Genomic DNA, 20,869 nt, shown 5'->3' on the forward strand with positions numbered 1-20,869 from the left:
GCCACTTTTTTTTTTTCTGTGTAATTTGAATGGAGTAGAGAAGTTATTGTCTAAAACTTTTCTGTCTGCTAGAGAAAGCAACCTGTTGCTGTTGTTTTATCTGCACTCACTGGCATTTCCAGGTTGCTGGCTTCTTCAGTTCCAAGACAGGGATATAGGAGGTAAAAAGAAAACCTAGAGAACTCACTACCATGTCATTCCTCAAGTCCTGAGGTCCCTAACAGGTCTGCCCTCTTCTCTCCATCTTTCAGAGTCTTACGTTTTAAAAAATATATATCTTATCCAGGGATTTTAGTTGTACTTAGAGAGAAGAATAGGAAAAAGTATGTCTACTCCATCTTCCCAGAAGCGGAAGTCCTGCCGAGCACTTTTGAAAAAGGCATATCTGACCATGTGGCTGACCGGTTAAAATCCTTCAGTGGCTTCTCATCACTGAGGATAAAGACCAAAACTCTTTGCATGGCTCTACTGAACATTCTTGCAAGACCTGGCCCATACCAGAAGTAAATGTTTAACAACTGACTCTAGGAGGGTAAGGGGACCCCTGGTTTGTAGTGTTGGCTGATTTCCACAGTGTAAATACTCGATTATGGCCAATTTCAAGCTAACAACATGACATTGCTAAATATAGAATTGGGAAGAGAGACTAACAATTGATTCTTGCACATCTTTGCAGACATTTTATATCACCCTCATTCTCTTCCTACTGCAGCCATTCCAGGCTTCTTTATGAGTGCACTATGCATTCTCCAGCTTCCAGCTCCTTCTGTACACTGTTGGCTCAAACTGGAATGCCACCTTCTTCCATATCCCTCAGTATGTGTGAGTGCTGGAGCCAGCTTGCATCAGCTTACGGAAGCAATTGTTAAATTTTCAGGAATTTTGCAATCTGGCTGCTAAAGCTACAAATCAGGACTTTTTTTTCCCCCTTTCTTTTGTTAAGAGCTGGGTTTTTTAACATTTACCAGTATACCACTGCATCCACTCCTCTTTGTCTGGCTCATCCTTCAATCTCAAAACATTTCCTCTAAGAGGACTTCCCCCACCCTCCAAACTGTCCTTCTGCTTCAAGGCACCCTGTACTTCCCCTTTCCTAAAATTCATTGGAATTATCATGAACTGACTATTGCCTCTCCTGTTACACATCATAAGTTCAATGATGAAAGGGGACTTTGGCAAGTACTTAAAATGTCAGATGTCTTTTTATCCAGATCAGCATGGTATAATTAACACACAGCACGTTCTGTAGATGTTTTAGAAATATTTGTTGAGGGGCTTCCTTGGTGGTGCAGTTGTTAAGAATCCGCCTGCCAATGCAGAGGACATGGGTTCGAGCCTTGGTCTGGGAAGATCCCACATGCCACACAGAGCAACTAAGCCCGTGCGCCACAGCTACTGGGGCTGAGTTCTAGAGCCCATGAGCCACAACTACTGAGCCCACGCGCCTAGAGCCTGTGCTCCGCAACAAGGGAAGCCACCGCCATGAGAAGCCCGCGCACCACAATGAAGAGTAGCCCCGCTCACCGCAACTAGAGAAAGTCCGTGCACAGCAACAAAGACCCAACACGGCCAAATATTAAAAAATATTTAAAAGTCCAGGTTGTTACCTGTGCTTCTGACCTACCATTGTCGGGGAGGGGAAAAGTTTTAAATAAAAAATATTTGTTGAATGAAAGAATGGCTGGATGGATGAACTGAATAGAACTAAAGTAAAATTACAACCTATGGCATTATAAACTAAGTAAAATTTTGAAGGATAGGAATCTGTACGGGGCCTACAAAAAGTTTTCTTAGGTTTATGCAGCAGGATCTAGTATACAGAACGCGGTGGCCAATCATCACAGCAAGGTAAATCTCCAAAGGAGAGATCAGTACATGAGGTTTTCCTAGCTTAATGGAACTGCCCCACTGTAGCTCTTTACAAAGCAAACAACTTGTAAATTGTTGGTGCTTCCTCTCTCGTACCTCTACCATACCTTCTTCCTACAAAGCTTAAAAACTTTAAAAAACTTAAATAAGATTATGTCACTGTTAGTCCCCTCCCCTACTTTATCCCTCCAGTATCTTCCCATAACATCTTCAATAAAATCCCTACCTGATCTGGCCCCTGCCTGCCTGTCCAACCTCTCTTACCACACTCCCCTTGCTCAATAAACTTCAAGTTTATTCATTCAACACATACTGAGCACCTACAACTTACCGAGCACTGTTCTAGGAGTATTTGTTGCCCATAAAGAAAACAATAAAAAAATTCCTCTTGGTGGGACACACAAAAACCAATAAATCTAATAAGTAAGTGAAAAAATATGTTAGAAGGTACATGTACCATTAAAGAAAAGAAGAAGGGCTTCCCTGGTGGCGCAGTGGTTGGGAGTCCGCCTGCCGGTCCAGGGGACACGGGTTCGTGCCCCGGTCCGGAGGGATCCCGCATGCCGCGGAGCGGCTGGGCCCGTGAGCCATGGCCGCTGGGCCTGCGCGTCCGGAGCCTGTGCTCCGCGGCGGGAGAAGCCACAGCAGTGAGAGGCCCGCGTACCGCAAAAAGAAAAAAAAAAAAGAAAAGAAGAAAAGCACAATAAAATGAATGGGAAGCATATCATACAGGGCCTTTTAAGCCCTTGGAAGGACTTCAGCTGTAATGTTACTCCTCATAGGGGACTTATTTGATCACCGAATTTAATACTGCTTCCATCTCCCTTCAGTCTCATGACCTTGTTTCCACTTATTGATATCTGAGATTGTCTGGTGTTTATTTGTTGACTTGTGTATTATCTCCCTACCAGGAGTTAGACTCCTTCATCACAGTCTCTCCTGTTTATAACAGGACCTGGTACATACTCAGTGAATTTGTTGAATGAAGGATAAATATGCACTCAATACCTTAGTTTACTATGCGTTTCAGGTATTCCTGCAGGAACACAATAAATGACAGAACTCTTAACGTGGAAGCATTAATTTAACAAAACTTGGGCTTAGAAAAACTTTGTAAGCTTCCTATAATGCTTTAAGGTCTCACACAATTATTCTCTGTTCTAGTCTGGTTAAAGCTGTGGTGGTGTTTTCACAGATTCGTTGTTCTTGTTTATGATTAAGACAAGGAAACAAATCCTACTTCTTCTGGTTTAACAATGGAGTCAACACAATCAATCACTCTTCAATTCTCTTTTAATAGAAAATATGAGATTTCAAACAAGCTAATACAAAATTTAAGAGTTATCTAGCAGAGTCATACCTCTGCAAGATTAGAGATGAAAAAGGGGCGGGGGGCTGGTCCAGAAAAGGGAGGGTGACATAAAGTTCAGGTGCTTTGGCTGGGAAGGAATGACCAGTAAGAATAAGTGGCAAATGCCTCACACAAACACTTCAAGAAGTACAGTGACTGCAGATGTGATCATGGCTCAAAGAGAGGAAAGAGGACCGAAATTAAGGAGAAAGGACCCCATAGTCCGATGACCAATTGAGGAATGGGAAGTGTGTGCTCAAGTGAGTTAAATGTAAATCGTGTTCTTTAACCAAAGGCCATTCCGAGTTGGACTGGTATTTTGGGTGGGCTGTGGCTGTCATCTCCCAGTCTCCTAAGCCTCCTCCCTCCACCTATTTCAGGTGGGCAGGTGAAGGCAGGGCTACATAATGCCTGCTCAATTTGATCCTGCGGAGGACACGGAAGCGGGGGGCTCCAGTCTCCCCATCGAATCCTGAGTATTTCCCGAATTGGAATTAGGAAACCAAACGGTGCTTCAGGCCTCCCAGGGAGGGTAGCAACTCAGGCCGGGCTCGTAAGCGGGTCAGGATGTGGAAAGACCAGTGTGAGGTCTCGGGTTTCGGCAGCGGGAGGCGGGACGCCCACCCTCGCCCCTTCCCCAGAAGAACGCGACGAGGATCAGCGAGCCGGGGAGCTCCGCGGCGCCGGGGAAGGCGAGGCGGGGCCGGTGCTGCAGGTCGCGGCCCAAGCGGAGGAAGCAGCCGCCGCCCCAGCTGAGGGAGTGTGGCCGGGGGCTTCCCGGGGGAGGGCGACGAGAACGAGCCCTTTCGAACGTTTCCACCCGGCTCGCTCACTTCGGCCCAGCCCCGCCCGGCCCCGCCCCAGACGCTCGGGCCACCGCCTCCTCTCCGCCAACGCTGGGTAGGTGGGGGGTGGGGGAGGACAGCGCCAGCGCCTTTAAGAGGCGTGGCCACATGCTCCGCCCCCACCTGCCCCTCGCGCGCCAGTGAGGGGTGGGGCGCGGGAGGAGGTGCCGGGGCGGGAGGGGGAGCGAGGCTTGCGCTGACGCGCAGGCGCAGTAGCCGGGCGACAGAGCGTGTGTTTCCAAAATGGCGGCAGCGATGGATGTGGATACCCCGAGCGGCACGAACAGCGGCGCGGGCAAGAAGCGCTTTGAAGTGAAAAAGGTTGGGTCTCGCCAGCGCCTTCCTCAGGGAAGCTAGAGAGGCGTGGATCTGGCTGGCAGGCCCGAGGATGGCCAAGGCGCGGAGGAAAGGGCTTCACTTCAGGGCGTTCCTGGGACAGGGTACCACGGAAGGAAGCCGGTGGGCGGGTTTTAGGGTTGATCGGCGTGACTGCTGCCCACTGTCAGTGGCAGTATTGGTTTCGTTAGGAAGCTGAGGGGCCAATCACGGAGGTGCTTATTGAGATACGCGGGATTGCGACTTGGCTGCAGGAGCCAAGCGCCTGAGCTGTCACTGGAGTGGTGGAGGGGTGGGGAAGGAGAGGGTGGGGTGGGAGGAAGGGGGAGTCGGAGTGCTGCGGTGGATGGAGGATGGGGCGGTGTGGCGAAAGCCGGGAACCTGAGGTCCTACCGCTTTGGAGGCCTCTGAGGACCCGGGCTGGCGATCTCCGTGCCCCGCCCCTGTCCGAAGCTTGGGGTTCCTCTGAGGGACCCCGACCCGTTCCTCGCCTAATCGAGGCGTCCATTAGCCCTCTCCGGTCCTCGACCCTGCCGAGTTAAAGTGTCTCGAGTGTAACTCTTGGCTCTTCTGAGAGGTCTGTTGGTTTGTCACACAGCTGCCCCAGTCCTGTGGTCATATTCAGAATCCCGCTGTCCAAAAAAAAAAGAAACATGGTGGAATTTGTTAAAAAGAAAATGCGAGCCCAAATCTTGTGTCATTTAGGCAGGGTTGAGTACTAGTTGCGAACGACCTGGTAAAAGTGGGAAAGCAGAAATGTGGGACGTGTCTTTTTGCATGAAATGCCTTATAGTTGTTTGCCAGCAGTTGGGGAGAAAAGTGCCGATTCCCACCCAAGATAAAACAGATCTGTACAAAATGAAGACCTGAAATAGGGAAGATGTTATTCCTGGAACATCTGGCTAAACCCTGACAATATTCCCCCTCTTAGTGCTTTTTGGCGTTTCATTGTGGGCCCTGCATGCTCAGTTACAGCCAGCAGCCATGTTGAAGAATAGAAGTAGGATTTTTTTTCCTCCAAGTTGAAGCTGTAGGGTGAAAAGTGCTGAAGAAGTTACTAGACACTGAGAATTAAGCTTGAAAGAGATGAAGGTTTGAGAAGTAGCACCAAATTCGTGGATGAAAGGGAGTTTGGGAATATTTATAATTGCAGAAGCCAGAGGGTTGAGTTACTTAAATACTACTTTTAGATAAATTCTTCTGGAAATTATCTTAACTGAATATAACAGTTTGAGCATGTAAAAGTTGAAAATAGTTTATTTGATGATAGGAACTAAACAAAATTCTAGTGAATTTTAGAGTTTGTTGTGCAGTTATCTTGTAAGATTTAAGTGATGACCTTGTTCTGAGTACTGACACTGCGTAGTTATCCAGCTTATCCCACGATTACCCGTTTTATGATCCAGTCATCATCTTAGTTCATTGTGTTCCTTGTTTTCGACCTCCCCATTCCTGCTTCCAAAGTCTCCTTGAAGAGCAGATATTTGTTTATGCAGAAATTGAGCTCTTCTGCAACTGCCAGGAGAACCTGCACAGTAATTCAAGTTTGTGATTATTAGACCTAAAACAGGCACTTATAAATTATTCCTGATTTGTTTGCGTTGATATGGCTGACTAAACTGTAGGAAAAAATAAAATTAAAAGATGACATTCATTTCTGTATTTATATACTCAACTGTTTGGAGAATGGGTGAACGTATGTGTAACCTACTCTTGCTGTCTGATATAATAAATAAGAGTAATGTAACCTCTAGAAGCTCTTTTGTTTAGTGGTCCTTGTGGCCAAAAAGTTGATAACTGGAGCATGAAATCCTAGAGTGTCATGTGTGTGTTCTGTGTGTGTCTATGCTTGTGTTACAAGGAGAGTAGAGTGCATTGTTCCCCCTTTTTCTCTTTGCAGTGGAATGCGGTAGCCCTCTGGGCCTGGGATATTGTGGTTGATAACTGTGCCATCTGCCGGAACCACATTATGGATCTTTGTAAGTAATTGGAGGAGGATGGGAGGAAGTTGAGAAGGTTACAGAGATTGCGGCCATCCTGATGTGACCAGTTTTCTTCTTCCCAAGGAGATTTAAAGTACAGTCAGAGCACTTGGGGTCTTGTGCATCTAGGCCATTGGTGTGTTTGAAATAAAGTAGTTTTTTATGATGTCCTGCAGGCATACCCCTCTCTCAGAATAAATCTACTCAATCTAAAGATGGCAAGGCCACATTTAGAATGAATTGTGGACACAGAGGTACTATTGATTATATCCTCTCTGTTTCCCATCTTGTAACCAGACTCAAAGGCAAAAATAGTGAAAGAAAGAAAAATAACTTTGAGCTAAAATGTTCTGTTAGAGCTAGTTTTTGCTGGGGATTTATGAAGAAAAGAAACCTGAGTATGGATTTTCAGTGTTAGCCCAAATGTAGTTAAGGGGACATCACTGCCGACATCTAAATAGGCAGTTAATTGCTCTAAAGAAATTTAATTTAAATTTCCACATATTTCATTACACATAGTGGTCAACACATAGTGGACTTAGTATCCTTGTAGTAATAGGGGCAAGAATGTTGATCACACCAGGGACAGTCACTATTCATCCAGGTACTAAAATGGTTTGTTATTGAGATCAGGAATAGGGCAAAGAAATTGCAACTTTCTCGAATTGAAATTATAACTTATTTTTTAAATGACTTACCTGCCTCCTCAACTTTATCTTGAGCCACTCTCCTGCATACTCTGGTGGTTCCTCTGACTTTCTTTCCATTCTTCAAGTGTCCATGCTCTTGTTTAGAGCCCTTACATATCCTGTTCCCTCTGCTGAAATGTTCTTCACCTCTTCTCCCCCATCTTTGTCTAATGCAGCACTGTCTAATCTAAATGTAAGCCTCAATTGTGAGCACATACGTAATTTAAAGTTTTCTAGTACTCATATTAACAAAGGTAAAAGAAACAGATGATTTGTATTTTATTTATCCTACTATATCCAAAATATTTTTATTTCAACATGTAATCAACATTTGAAAGTGAAATATTTTACTTTTTTTTTTTTTGTACTAAGTCTTCAAAGTGTATTTCACACTTCCAGAGCATCTCATTTCAGACTAGCCACATTTCAAGTGCTCAGTTCTCACACGTAGCCAGTGGCTACTTTATTGGGCAATGTAGAACTAACCCATAGTTGGTCTTCAGATCTCACCTTGAACTTGCTCAAAGATGTTTTCCCTGACCATACGTACATACACACAAACACAAGCTATGCCAGTTCTGTTAAATATTTCCAAGACATCCTATAGTTTGCTTTGTAGCAGTCATTAATTTAGTTGGTTCTTTATAATTCCATGTTATTTACTGATGTGTTCCTAGCATCGAGCATAGTGTTTCGTACTATAATACTACTATATCTAGTGATAAGCTATAATAGGTTCTCACTAGATATTTGCTCAGTGAATAATAAAAACACAAAATAGACTAGTCTGTCGTCATTGCAACTTGGAAAGCACAAATCAAATATTTTGTGCAGGAAAACAATCATGGCATGTGTTGGTAGTTTACTGCCCTTGGTTTCTTTGAGTTTTGACCCTGTTTACCTTTTCACACAACAGTCAAAGCAGATCAGCAGCTACCATGATGTTTAATGTAGAGAGAAGGATCCCATCACAGAAAAACACATGCACAGTGTTAAATGTGCTAGGGTGGGGTTTTTGATTACGTGCTTGCCAATTCCTTGCTGTGCATTTTCACAAGGAGTTGTGCCCAGAGAAAATTTTACTTTCTTGGGGCTCTTTTCTGTAATCCTGACTTGTTTTTAACCTCTGTATTTAAGTCATTGTGTGTCTCTCTGGATGCAAGAGAATGCACTTCTTGGGAAGATGGTGACAGACAAAGGCCACTGATATTCTGTCTTCTCTTAGTGTTGAACACTTGAGGGGTCAATGTGGGCTTTTAGTTAGACACCTGCTTTATCATATATTTTAAATGTCAGATGCAGAAGTAGGACGTTGAATTCCTATAACAAAGTATTTTCAAGTCATGTCTTATGTTCATTTGATGAATATTTATATCCTGGGCATTTTGCAAGGTCTAGGATAAAAGACCTGAGATCAGGTCTTTACCCTTATGGAACATACCCTTCTGTTTATTACAGACACTAAAGAGAAATCTGGTTGCTGCAACTGGGCTTGTCTTCCTTTCAAAACTAGATGAATTATGATGCTTGTAAAAAGACACTTTTGGGGCTTCCCTAGTGACGCAGTGGTTGAGAGTCCTCCTGCCGATGCAGGGGACACGGGTTCGTGCCCTGTTCCGGGAAGATCCCACATGCCGCGGAGCGGCTAGGCCTGTGAGCCATGGCCGCTGAGCCTGCGCGTCTGGAGCCTGTGCTCCGCAACGGGAGAGGCCACAACAGTGAGAGGCCCGCGAACCACAAAAAAAAAAAAAAAAAAAAAAAGACACTTTTGTTAAAGATGAAAATAAGAATCTTGATCTAGCAATGGCCATTTTGTAATAAATTCTGGTCTGGCATTAAATGAATAATTGTATACAGAGCCGTAAATAAACGAGTGATTATGGCTGTGCTCCAGTTGAACTCACCTACAAAGCATTCTTGGTCTGAAGACTTCCTCTTTGGAATCCAAATTGTTACTACCTGTCCTACTATAGCTTCATACTTATTTTGCATTGCCCTATTTCTTGGTTCTTTTAGAGAACACCATCTGCTAGGTGTAATTTTCTCCATTGCCTCAGGTAATCTTGTTCCAGATGAAGGGGGCATCCAGAAGTGCTTAGACCCAGCCTCTGCCCCTAAGTTAGTCTTTTCCTAAAACCACAGGTCCATCAATATTTTCAAAGTGTGAAATCTCTTCACTTCCAAGAAGAAGCCGTTGCTTCCTTAGCAGTCCTCTGGTTGTAATGCTCTTGTATTGAAGTATAAAAGTCCTCAAGCTTTATAAGTCACATGAAATCAACTTCTGCCTTTGCACACCTGTTGTGTGCTGCCTTTCTGTCTGTTCTAGGCTGACAGAGAACAATTCCTTCCCCTGTTTAAACAAATGACTAAACCCCAATGCTCAGCCTCTGGACCAAAAGCTTGAAAACATTTTATCTTTGAGGACATTTTACACTTGTATTTAGTAATTTTTCATGCCTTATCCCCTTTTATCTGACGTTCTGTATTGCAATCCTATTTCTGATCTTTTTTTATTATTATTAAGGTATAGTTGATTTACAATATTATATTAATTTCAGGTGTACAACATAGTGATTGAATGCTTTTATAGATTATACTCCCTTTAAAGTTGTTATAAAATATTTCCTGTATTCCCTGTGCTGTACAATATATTTTTGTTCTTTGTTAGGAGTTTTCTGATAAGAATAAATATATATTTGGCCCCTATTCTCTCTATTTATAGAAGTGTTTTTTGTTTGCTTATTCAGATACTGAAAGCCTAGTTTGCACTAGGCATAGAACGACAGCCCCTTAAAAATACGTAGACCTAGAAAAATTTAAACATGATAATGTACCTTGAAACAGTTTCATTATTTACTTAAATAATAATAATTGTGCCTCTTGCTTAGCTAATTTCTTAATACATAGTCATCTAAGTGAGATGATCCAACTTGAAGGACATCAGATTTTATCTTCTCTGCCATCTCTTTGAATAGGGTGCATTCACAGCCCCCATACATTCTTGAATATATGGCATAGGCCCTAGATTCTCCACTTTTATCAGAAGGAAAACCAGTTATTCTCTTTGTAGTGTGAATCTGGGTAGCATAAGCAACTTCTGTGATTTCAGATCCTTTGCCTTTCATATTTTTGAAGGGTGGGGGAAAGAATATTATGGTATATCTCTTCCCCTAAGACCAAATGTATGCATTAACATCTCAGCATTACTTTCATACAATTTTAGTATTTTCCGCCTATGGAAGTTTGAAGTAATTGTCTCATTAAATAGTCTTTCCTGAAGCTTTTTGTTCTTCAGAAGGGAGACTCCATTTAGTTACCACCTTCAGAGAAAGCAAATTACACATTAGTAATTCTTGTTCGTTGAATATTTATCCCCAATAGAGCTTTACTCATCCTTTCTGGATCTCAGTCAGATTTTTTATTCTATTTAAGTTCCCTCCCTTCCCCCTCTATGAAATTGATATTTGGATACATTTGCAGCAGTTTGCTCCATTCACCGGTGAGAGTCACCTCAGGGGCAATAAGTGTCACTTAAGTGGTAGCCCTGAGTCTCCTCTAACCCGTTGGCCTCACAGATCTGCTGTGTTGACGGTGTCTTAAGGACTTGAGCTTTGACGTCCTCATGCAGAGCGTACACTGCTCTTCGCCACAGGCCTCTTCACCCCCTTTTACTTGCTCTCTCCCAGCTCCATATGTCTGCCTGACTCCTTTAGGGACTAGAGCTTGTCCCCCAGCTAGGCTTTCATGTGGCAAACCTGGGTGTTGTAAGGGCCTGAGAGGAAGCATTCACCAAGAATAGAGATACCAGTTCTCAGAACAGTAAGAGTTATGAGGTGGCTTTAAGAATTTACTAAATTTACCAGATTAGGAGGAATCACTGTCATTTGGACAAGTCAGGTTATGTTCAGAGTTTAAAAGTACTCTTTTCTTCGTTACTCTGTTTTTGAACAAGGGGAGGGATTCATTGCAAAGCATGCTGTTAAGTCATATCTCTGCCTTCTCTATTCTTCACCCCTTTCCACATTCATTAAAAAACAATTATGACTAAAAAAAAAAAAAAAACAATTATGACTAATTAACCACTTGAGATTTTGTTCATGTTTATGCCATCACCACCAACCCCCCCCCCACCCCCAGTCGTGTCATCGTGTAATCGTGCAGGTAGGGCAGCTGTAGGTGAAAAGGTTGTTGCCAGGGTCCAGTGCTGTCTGCTCTTGTTCCCACAGGCATAGAGTGTCAAGCCAACCAGGCGTCTGCTACTTCTGAAGAGTGCACCGTTGCGTGGGGCGTCTGTAACGTAAGGAAACATCTTTCCCTCTCAGCATGGCTTGTAAACATAGTACCACTTTTCCTGCTTTGCCGGTCTTGAAACTAACTAGGAAAAAAATGACTAGCCCACTTTTCTCCCAAAAGGTACACAAATATTAAAAAAAAAAAAAAAAGATTTAAAAGCATTGTACTGTTCACCTGTTATAGGGTTAAAATTATTAGTTATTGCAGAGACAATAGTTTGTCTTAATTATAAAGTGTACCAACTTTTGTCAGCAACATTTTGGGGATTCATCTTTGGGAATTGCCTTCAAAGCCTATGGTACAGTCTTTGGAATATTCTGTTAGTGGAAATCTTTACTTTCGTAACACATTTTTAAAAGGCTAGGCGTCTTGTGGAACTAAGGTGAATAAATTGAGTGTCCGTGTGTGTGTGTGTGTGTGTGTGTGTGTGTGTGTGTGTGTGTGTGTGTGTGTTTTAGGTGTGGCAAATGTACTAAGTTAGGATTTGGGTTTTTTTTTAATGTGGCTCATGCCAGAAATGTTTTGTACAGCATCTCTGGACTGAATGTACGGCCTTCCAGGGAGTGACAGCTGTGAAGGATAATAGACATCAAATATGTTATTTCCAGCACGTGTTAAAAATTCATCCTTATAGACATGTAGTCCCCGTCATAGGAGCTAAAATTGTCCTGTCCGGGCGTCCTGCATGTCCGGGCTCCCAGCATGACACAGGCCTAAGAAGTCAGACTCTGGAGTCAGACCATCATTCCCTGTCTCTGGGACTTGCTAGGTGACTTTGGGCAAAGTATTGGCCTCTCTAAGCCTCGTGTGAAATGGAGCTGATAGTAGATTGCATAGTGTCACAATCACGATGAAGTGATTTTATGTTAAAAAGTGCTTAGAGGAGTTGGGGTTTTTTTGGGACATGAGCCACCCATCTCCTTGCATGCCCCTGCAGTAAACCTTTCTCTGCTCAAAAAAAAAAACTGCTTAGAACACCTCCTGCATGCAGTAAGCGTCTTTGTTAATAAATATAAATAAATAAAATTTGGGGTGGCTGTAGTTCCTGAAGAGAGAGCTATCAATACTTTTCTCCCTCGGGTTGAGGCTCTCCTCCCAGCCCACACCTCGTGGGGCACCTTCTCCATGCTGTTGGGGCCCTTCGACAGTTTCACAGTAGCCTCTGGCCAAGGGACAGTGTTTATCATTTATGGGGATAAAGAATAAAGCTTATCAGGCTCTTTGCTCTCCCTGGCATCCAGGCGTATACTAAGAACCTTGTCACTTTGTGGTGGAAGGAAAAGGAATGAGCTTCTCCTTACATTCAGCTCAGGAGAGTCGAGCTCAGAGAGCCTGCCACCAAGAAGAGCCAGCAGGTGTGCCTGAAACCTTTGGACTAGTCCCAGGTTCTAGTGCTGGGTCTTCTACTAACCTGCTCTATGAATTAGGCAAGTCACTTAACTCTTCTGGTTATACAGACAGTTTCCTGTCTGTAAAATGAAGATAGTAATAGCCGTCATGCTTGCTTGCCTGGGTTGCTGGAGGCTCCAGTGAGGTAATAGATGTTTACAGACTCCCTGCAAAGTGTGAAGCACCAGGCAGTGTATTTTGAGACTGCTCAGTGTACTCATCAATATGTCTTAGATGGTTAACAGGAAGAAAGCTGGGAACAGGGGCATTCAGGGATGCTGTCACCAGCCCTGCAGCCTCATTTGCAGCCCGTCTTTCCCTCTGTCTTCGGAGGTGGCTGGGGAGTACAGGACCCTGTACTGCTGCAAGGTGCCTAACGGGGCAGCTGGGAGGTGGAGAAGGGTGTCCTGAACGCCCTTAGGTGAGCCTGTCCCCACCGCCTGGGGATTGAGAAAAATGCCTCCGCTTGCTGCCTTTTGGAAATTTTGTTTTTTCTCTTTTTCAGAAATAATGAGTTGTGTGAGCGTCAGGAGGAAAGGGATCTTGCAAAGGGCCACTGCTCTGGGAGAGTGTTTGTCCTGTTGAGTAGCCCCAGTGCACCAGCCGTGGACTCTAGTGTTTGTCACGGAATTCTCTTTCTGTCTTTGTGCAAAGACAGTTCACAAATGATAATCCACATTGTGATTCTTAAGTTCCATGTATGTTTGGGGGGACACGCTGACCAGAGTTCAGGGCTGTTACTAAGCCAAGCCTGCCAAGGCTTTCATGGTGTGTTGGGGTGTCAGCACTTCTCCCCTGTCCCCACTCAGCCGACCCGTCATGGCTCAGGTGAGGAGACTCTTGTTCCGTCCGAGTTCGCTGCTCACACGAGCAGGGGCAGAGGATAAACATCCATTGCAGAGGTGCTGTGGGTAGCGTCTGCACGTCATTAACACGTACCAAAAAGCTGCACACGGACTTTCCTTCTCCCCATGTCCGAAGGCCAACTCCTCACTCCCTGTACCAGTAGTCTTGGTACTTTTGCCCTTTTACTTCCTGTCTTGATCATGGAATAAGCCCTTCGACGCTCTTTCAGCTGTTTGCATGCAGTGTGCCCATCGTAATACTTCCTTTTACCCTAAGTTTTTATCTCATTCCTTTTTAAGACACAGTCTCTCACCCACTGAAGGCTCACTGAGTACCAGGCTGTTGTCATATCAATACACCTATAAACAAATGGGGAAATAAAGTCCTTTGGAAAGAGTTGAGCTGCGTGTGGAAGGTCGGGGAAGTGCCCCTCTCAGCTCTGGGTGATGTCAGGGATGGCGCACTACCCACACTGAGTAGATGCCTCTGCTCCTGGGGTTCCCTTCTCCAAGGTGGGGAGGGCAGCTGGGGACCAAGAAAGGGGAATGTTTGAAATCCACGTGTGATCAAGGGCCTCCCTGTGTGAGCCCCAGTAGAGTAAGCCCCCGCTACAGGCCGCATAGGACCAGGAAGCCCCACTCCATCTTCCCTTAGGGAAAGAGAGCTCACTGCTAGAACACTGCTATGCTTCCTAAATGCACTCTTCCCTTTGTAGGAATGACGTTTCTGACATGTTTCACTGGACTTAGCCTCGTACCTAACCAAGGTGTAACCTGTTGTTGACCTTTTGTCTCCCGTTGTGTGTTGCCTTCCATCACTCTTCTCCAGCCCCTGTGTGTAACTACCCCACCGCCCTTGAGATGTATTGTCATCAGAGAGCTGAGCCTTCACAGGATTATTTTTAATAAAATGTATCTTTTCTTCCAGCATGCTTTTCACTTCCACTGCATCTCCCGCTGGCTCAAAACACGGCAGGTGTGTCCGTTGGACAACAGAGAGTGGGAATTCCAAAAGTAGGTGTCTCTGGATGTTTTGACGTTTTAAGGTTGGGCTTTGTGGTCAGTATCATTCTTGGACTCACGTCAAGCTGGAGGGTGCACAGTCTTAGAAAATGGAGACATGGAACATGCCTTGTTTTCATAAACTAGCTTTTGGTTAGTTAGACAAGGACTAATCTATGTGGAAAATGCATAGGTGAATCCACATTAGAAGCTTGCAGCCTAGAGTTTCCCAACTACCCAGGTTCTATGAAAGTAGAAAATATAAGAATTTGCAAACTATTAAATATTTCCAAAATCGCATCAGTAATAAGGCTCCAGAGGCTAACTAATGTCAGGTGTCTTTGCTTTGGGCTAGAATTATATCCACCTATCATGTTTCATTGGTTTTATCTCATGCTGATTAATTCTGATACAGCGTTTATGGCTATCTCAACTAAATCATTATTGTTGTGGCTGTTAGTAGTATGTAAATAAAACATGACATGTAAATTTTCAGAAATTCAAGTGGTCAAAGGGTTTACCACAAAAGATGAGTCTCACCTTGTTCTCATCTCTTTCCTGGAGGTGGCCGTCAGCAACAGCTTCTTAGTGGCTTTCCCGAGTGTCCCCGTATATGTACTTGAATGTATTTGGATATACATGTAGAATTTTTTATATCTGTAGTAGTAATTCCTAAAAGAGGAATTTCTGATTAAAGAGTATGTATGTTTTTATTTTTGATAGTGTCAGATTTTCCTTTCCCAAGAATATGTGCTAATTCATAGTCCCTACAAACAGTGAAGCAGGAGGCTCCATTCTCCATTTCTTGCCAATGTTCTGTTATCAAACTTTTCCATCTTAGCTACTGACAGGTGAAAATTAGTATTCAATTGCATTTTTAAAAATTTTCAGTGAAATTGGGCTACTTTTTATATATTTTTATGCCTATTATATTTTTGTGCGAAACGCTCTTTTATCTGTTGAATTTTCAGTCATTTTCTTGATCAAATTTTTAATGAAAAGGGAGATTTTTACTTAAATATGAGTTTTGACTAGCAGAATATTCTTATGTTTAAAAACCAATAAATAGGGTTCTTTAGTTTGTGAAATGTTTACAAATCACTTATTGGTACAGTTATTTTGTTTTTAGACTTGATTATTTATTTTGGTAAAGAATTTTGAAAGTCTTGTGAAATGCATGTTCATTTTTTAAGAAACCTGCCAAATAACTCAATATCTTCATACCATCACATTCCTTTCAGCAAAGTATATGCTAAGTAATGTGTAAGATATAAAAATGTGTGAGACAGTCCTTCCCTGTCCTTGGGGAGCTTGCATTCTGAGTGGAGCCATGACATGACAAGTAATACATGTCAAGGCAGAAGCACTGTTCTAAGTTCTCAAGAGGCCTTTGTAATTGGCTCTGCCCTGGAGCAGGCTCCAGGTTCCGTCTTGGACCAAAACTGTCTCATGTAGCCCATTACATGTGCCTGGGGCTGAGCCTAAGAAGTGGGGGGTGTAAAGAACCTTCCTGTTGGGCTTTGACACTGTCACTGTATCCAGCTGGTGACTTTGCCTGGCCATGGTTATCAGTGCACTGGGAAAACAAATTCATAAGAAGCAAATTGCAGCATGCTTAAATCTGATGGACAACTTCCGGGTTATTCTCCAGCCCTCTAACACACACTGGAGCTCTACCCTATGAGGACTTTTTAGACAATATTTAAGTGAATTTCTTACGTGAAGTGCTTAAAGAATCTAGTACCCCTTCAGGATGATGGAAGCAGTGATGCAGAGTTCTAGTGCCCTGGTTTCCATCCATATAACAAAGTATTTTAATCAGAGGTGAACTGCCCACAAAGAACCACGACAAAAGATTATTAAGTAAGATAATAATGAAGGATTTTGTGTTCACAAAATCCATTTAGGGACTTGCCTGGCGGTCCAGTGGCTAAGACTCCATGCTCCCAATGCAGGGGGCCTGGGTTTGATCCCTGGTCAGGGAACTAGATCCCACATGCCGTAACTAAGAGTTTGCGTGCCACAGGTAAAGATTCCACACGCGGCAATGAAGACCCTGTGTGCCGCAACTAAGACCTGCTGCAGACGAGTGAATAAATAAATAAATAAATACTTTTTTAAAAAAGAAGAAAAGAAATCCATTTATATGTGGAAGAAATTTCCTGCCCTTGTTTGTAATCTTGCTAGAGCCAACTTTTGGCTTCTGGGGAAATCAGAAAGGACCTGAGATCCATACCTAGTTTCTCTCCACAGTTCTCTTTCTGCAGTGCTGAGTGGACTCAGGGCTATAATTGGAACTGGTGATAGATTTTGAAATTGAAGGCTGTTCAGTCACTGGTTTTTGTATTTGCCTTACCCTAAACTTGCCTGAGGACTGGAGTTGAGGTGAAGAGGCCACCACAGGTAGGGGAGGCCAAGAGTTCATGCTGTCTGAGCCACTGCCTGGGGCAAACAGGTGGAGCTCCCTTTCACAAGCACTGGCTCTGACTTCTCCCTCTCGCCTCCCTGTTACTGCCTGGTGTCTGCCTGGTAGCTGGAAGGAGTCAGGTGGGTGCAGCTGAGTCCGTGGTGAGGCGGGACCGTCATAAGAAGGGGGTGATAAGTAAGATGTTATAGGGGCCGGTAAGATGAAAGGGGCAGAGACCAGGGTCGTAACCCGGTCTTGGCACACACTTGTGGTCACTTACTTCTTTTCAAAGTTTTAACCAGGTTTGCGGATATATTTAAGCAGGTTTTATAGTCTCAAACAGGAAATTACTAAGGAATTAATTAAATAATTTACCTTGTCTTTCAGGTATGGGCACTAGAAAAAGAGAATTATTCCGTCAAGCTCAACTGTATCATTAGCCACTTAATGACTTGCCCTCCTGTTACTTAATTATAAATTAGGTAGAACTGTGTTTTTTCTGCTTTGTCTTTTCAGTTTGCTATTCCTGCACCCATATTGTATTCTGTGTCAAATAAAATCCAGTTGGATTCTAGAACAGATGCCGCCTCTTGTGTATGTGAAAAAAGTGAACATAAAAGGACCCCTCTTTCTAGGTTGGAAAGCCAGCTTTTGAAAGTGAGGTGTTTGTTCATTAGAGCCAGAGCAGAGTCGTCCTGCGAGCATGTCTCTTGGTCATGAGGAAGCCTGGTCCACAGCCCGGCTACTGATGGCAGTGTTGGGCAGGTCGCCTCTCTGCTCCGAGCTCTTCTTCTGTAAAGTGGCTGCTGAGGACTAAATGGCGTCATGTGGGCACAGAAAGAGGCTTTGTGAGCTGTTAAGAACACTATACAAATGTTAACTTTGTGTATGACATGTTGCTTTCTCTTCTTAGTTTAGCAAAGTAAGCTTGGAGAAATCTAATAAGTAATCTTGGCTGCCAAAGGAGTAATCTATGAACTCAAGTTGGAAATCGATGTCATTTAAAATTGAGTTAACAGGAGAATTCAAGTTTCCTTCCCCACCACCACCCTTTGCAATTTGTTTAAAATGCCTTGGCCATGGAAAGAACTGCCAGGTCTAATACTAATTCAATGGCTATATAGTCTTTAACTGAGAGGCAGGTTAGTTTACTGCAGTGGTTCTCAAAGTATAGGCTGAGGACTTCCGAGGGTTCCAGAAACCCTTTCAGCAGGTTCACAAAGTTCCTTTTCCGACTGCATGACTGTACGAGGCCAGCTTTTCTTTATATCCTTCAACCAAAGCAACATATTGAGTGAAGAAGCAGAGGTGAGAATCCAGCTGTCTTCTACTAAGTCGGATATAAAAGAGATTTGCAAAAATGTAAAACAATGCCACTCTTCTAATTTTTTGTTTTGAAAAATAGTTACTTTTAATAAAGATTTTTACGTTAACATGTGACGGGTTTTTGTTCTTTTAAAATCTTTTAAATTTCTCGGTCTGATTTCCATTGTAGTAAATAGATATAACGCACACCAAATCTCTTTGGGGTCTTCAACTTTTAAGATCGTAAAGGGACCCTGAGACTAAAAAGTTTGAGAACCTCTAGCTTAGTAATTAAGAACTTCGAATTCAAACCTGGATTGAGCCCAGCTTCCCCACTTTGCCACCACACAGAGCAAGTGCTCACGGAGAGGTGGCTGCTGCCATCGCTGTTACTTTAGGGCTTCCACCCTCGGCAGAAATCCGCTCCTTTAAACCCTTTCCAAGTGGCCATTCAAACTGCGTGAATACTTGAGCGGTGAAGAGCACAGCACTTTTCACACAGGTGGCGTTACACGTTTGGAGAGTTCTGCTTGGGTATTCATTGGGACCCTTGGTTGCAGGGTACCCGAATCCAGCTTCTAAGGCACGGGACATTTATGAGAGGGCTATGGGGCTATGTCCTGTAATAAGAGAAAGGGACAGAGAACTAGCTGGACCTAAGAATGAATGAATAGAACTGAGGCATCGCTGCTGGGATTCTCCCTGCCTGTGTTTCGCAGAGACTAGCTTTGGTTTTTTGTTTTTTGTTTTTTTGGCTGCGCTGTTTGGCTTGCAGGATCTTACTTCCCTGACCAGGGATCAAACCTTTGCCCTCCGTAGTGGAAGCGCAGAGTCCTAACCACTGGACCACCAGGGAATCCCTGAAACTAGCTTTATATATGGCAGGAAAACCCTGGATGCTGACACCTCTTCTGTCACCTCTTCTCCCAGTTTCTGCCACAAGAGAGGGACTTACTCCAAGTCCTGATTCCAAAAATCCCAGCTGTGTCAGGTGCCAACACCTGGACTAATCGGTAGATTCACTTAGAAAATAGTGACCGTCTTGAGAACCTCAGAGTTGAAAGGTAGAGTGACAGTTCCCAGAAGAATGGGAGTGGTATGGGGCAGACCAAACAAGGTGTCTACATCTGCAAGACTTGCTAGGGAGTGTTTCTTACATTGAGCCAGAATGTCTCCTTGTAACACAATTCAGTTTTTCTTGTGTTGCCTCATGAAACTGGTGGACATAATTCTTCCCTAAGACATTAGTGGAATTAATTGAGCGCTTACTGTGTTCCAAACCTAGAGGACACAGCTGAAGTAGACAAAGTCTTTTCCCTCAAATAGCTTACAGTCTAGCAGATTTTCTTAAAATGAATGAGTGGTGGAAGCTACCTCTGGAGAGCTTGACAGGGCCCAGATCTGGGCTTGATCTTGACTTGCCCATTCTCTCTTAGATTCCTTCCGGCAGCCCCTCTTCTTCAGTCCATCCCTGAAGATTCTGTTCTCCGGGTTCTGCCCTGTCTGGGAGACCTTAGCCTCACCCATAGTCACCATAGTGGCCCCCCAGGTGGCCTCTTGACAACTGATTGTGTGCATCTCTTCCCAAATCCACTCTTTTCTTTTTTTTTAATGTTTTCATTTTTAACTTTAATGTTTTATTTATTTATTTTAACATTTATTGATTTGGTTGCGCCGAGTCTTAGTTGCGGCAGGCGGGCTCCTTAGTTGAGGCACGTGGGCTCCTTAGTTGAGGCACGTGGGCTCCTTAGCTGCAGCATGCATGTGGGGTCTAGTTCCCCAACCAGGGATCGAACCTGGGCCCCCTGCATTGAGAGCACAGTCTTAACCACTGTGCCACCAGGGAAGTCCCCCAAATCCACTCTTAGTAACCTTGTATTGATACCTAGAAATTGGCCATAGTGGTTGTATTTACACCACAGAATTGAGAAATGCTACAAATCAGAATTTCTTTTCTCCGGAGAGCCTGTTGCTAGTCATTTACCAGCACCCCACTGCATGGTTACTGTCTAGGAACATGGCACCCAAATGTGTCCCTGTCTCTCCCTGGCTGTGCGTCTCTTGGACGCTTCAAACTCAGCCTGTCAAAAATGACTGACCTGTCATTTTCCCAAAACATACCCCTCCTCCTGGATGACTTAGCCTGGTTAATGGCACTGCCACTCATCCAATTCATGAAGCCATAGGCATTCAAAGGCATTTTAGATATTCTCCTCTCCGCCTCTGCATCTAAGTAGTCATTAAACTCTATTCACTCTGCTGTTGTACTCTCACTACAGTCTGTACCCTCTTCTCCATTCCCACCGCCACTGACAGGGCCCAGGCCTTCTTCATTTTCCTCTGAAACAACTGCAGTTCCTTGACTGTTCATGCTGTCATTAGTCTCCTTGCTACAACCTGAAACGAGTCTTTAATTTGGTGTGATGCCCCCTCCACTAGTTGAGAAAGCCCCACCTTGAAGGATGCAGAGTTCACTTGCCATTGTAGGCGTTGAGCATGCCGAATCCTGGCTCCTCCAGTTTCTGTGCAGCTGGAGCAAGGTAGGGTAGCTAACCT

The 20,869-nt window shown here is 43.9% G+C and overlaps 1 protein-coding gene across 4 annotated transcripts; it reads left to right on the plus strand.

Annotated features, from left to right (window-relative positions):
• Positions 1–4,289: 4,289 nt before the first annotated feature.
• Positions 4,290–18,445, plus strand: RBX1 (ring-box 1; the record flags this gene model as incomplete). 4 transcript variants are annotated; one of them, XM_082851022.1, is made up of 5 exons in its annotated part: positions 4,290–4,386; positions 6,302–6,380; positions 11,299–11,369; positions 14,528–14,613; positions 17,396–18,445. In XM_082851022.1, the coding sequence occupies exons 1-5, from the start codon at positions 4,309–4,311 to the stop codon at positions 17,406–17,408; spliced, it is 327 nt and encodes a 108-aa protein (XP_082707148.1). In that variant the 5' UTR covers positions 4,290–4,308. The 4 variants fall into 4 exon arrangements, with proteins under 4 accessions (XP_082707148.1, XP_082707149.1, XP_082707150.1 ...); XM_082851023.1 differs by lacking the exon at positions 11,299–11,369; XM_082851024.1 differs by lacking the exon at positions 17,396–18,445 and having other exon boundaries at positions 14,528–14,617.
• Between the last annotated feature and the right edge of the window lie 2,424 nt (positions 18,446–20,869).

Source organism: Leucopleurus acutus, assembly GCF_964270905.1.
Source record: "Leucopleurus acutus genome assembly, chromosome: 11".
Lineage (NCBI taxonomy): Eukaryota > Metazoa > Chordata > Mammalia > Artiodactyla > Delphinidae > Leucopleurus > Leucopleurus acutus.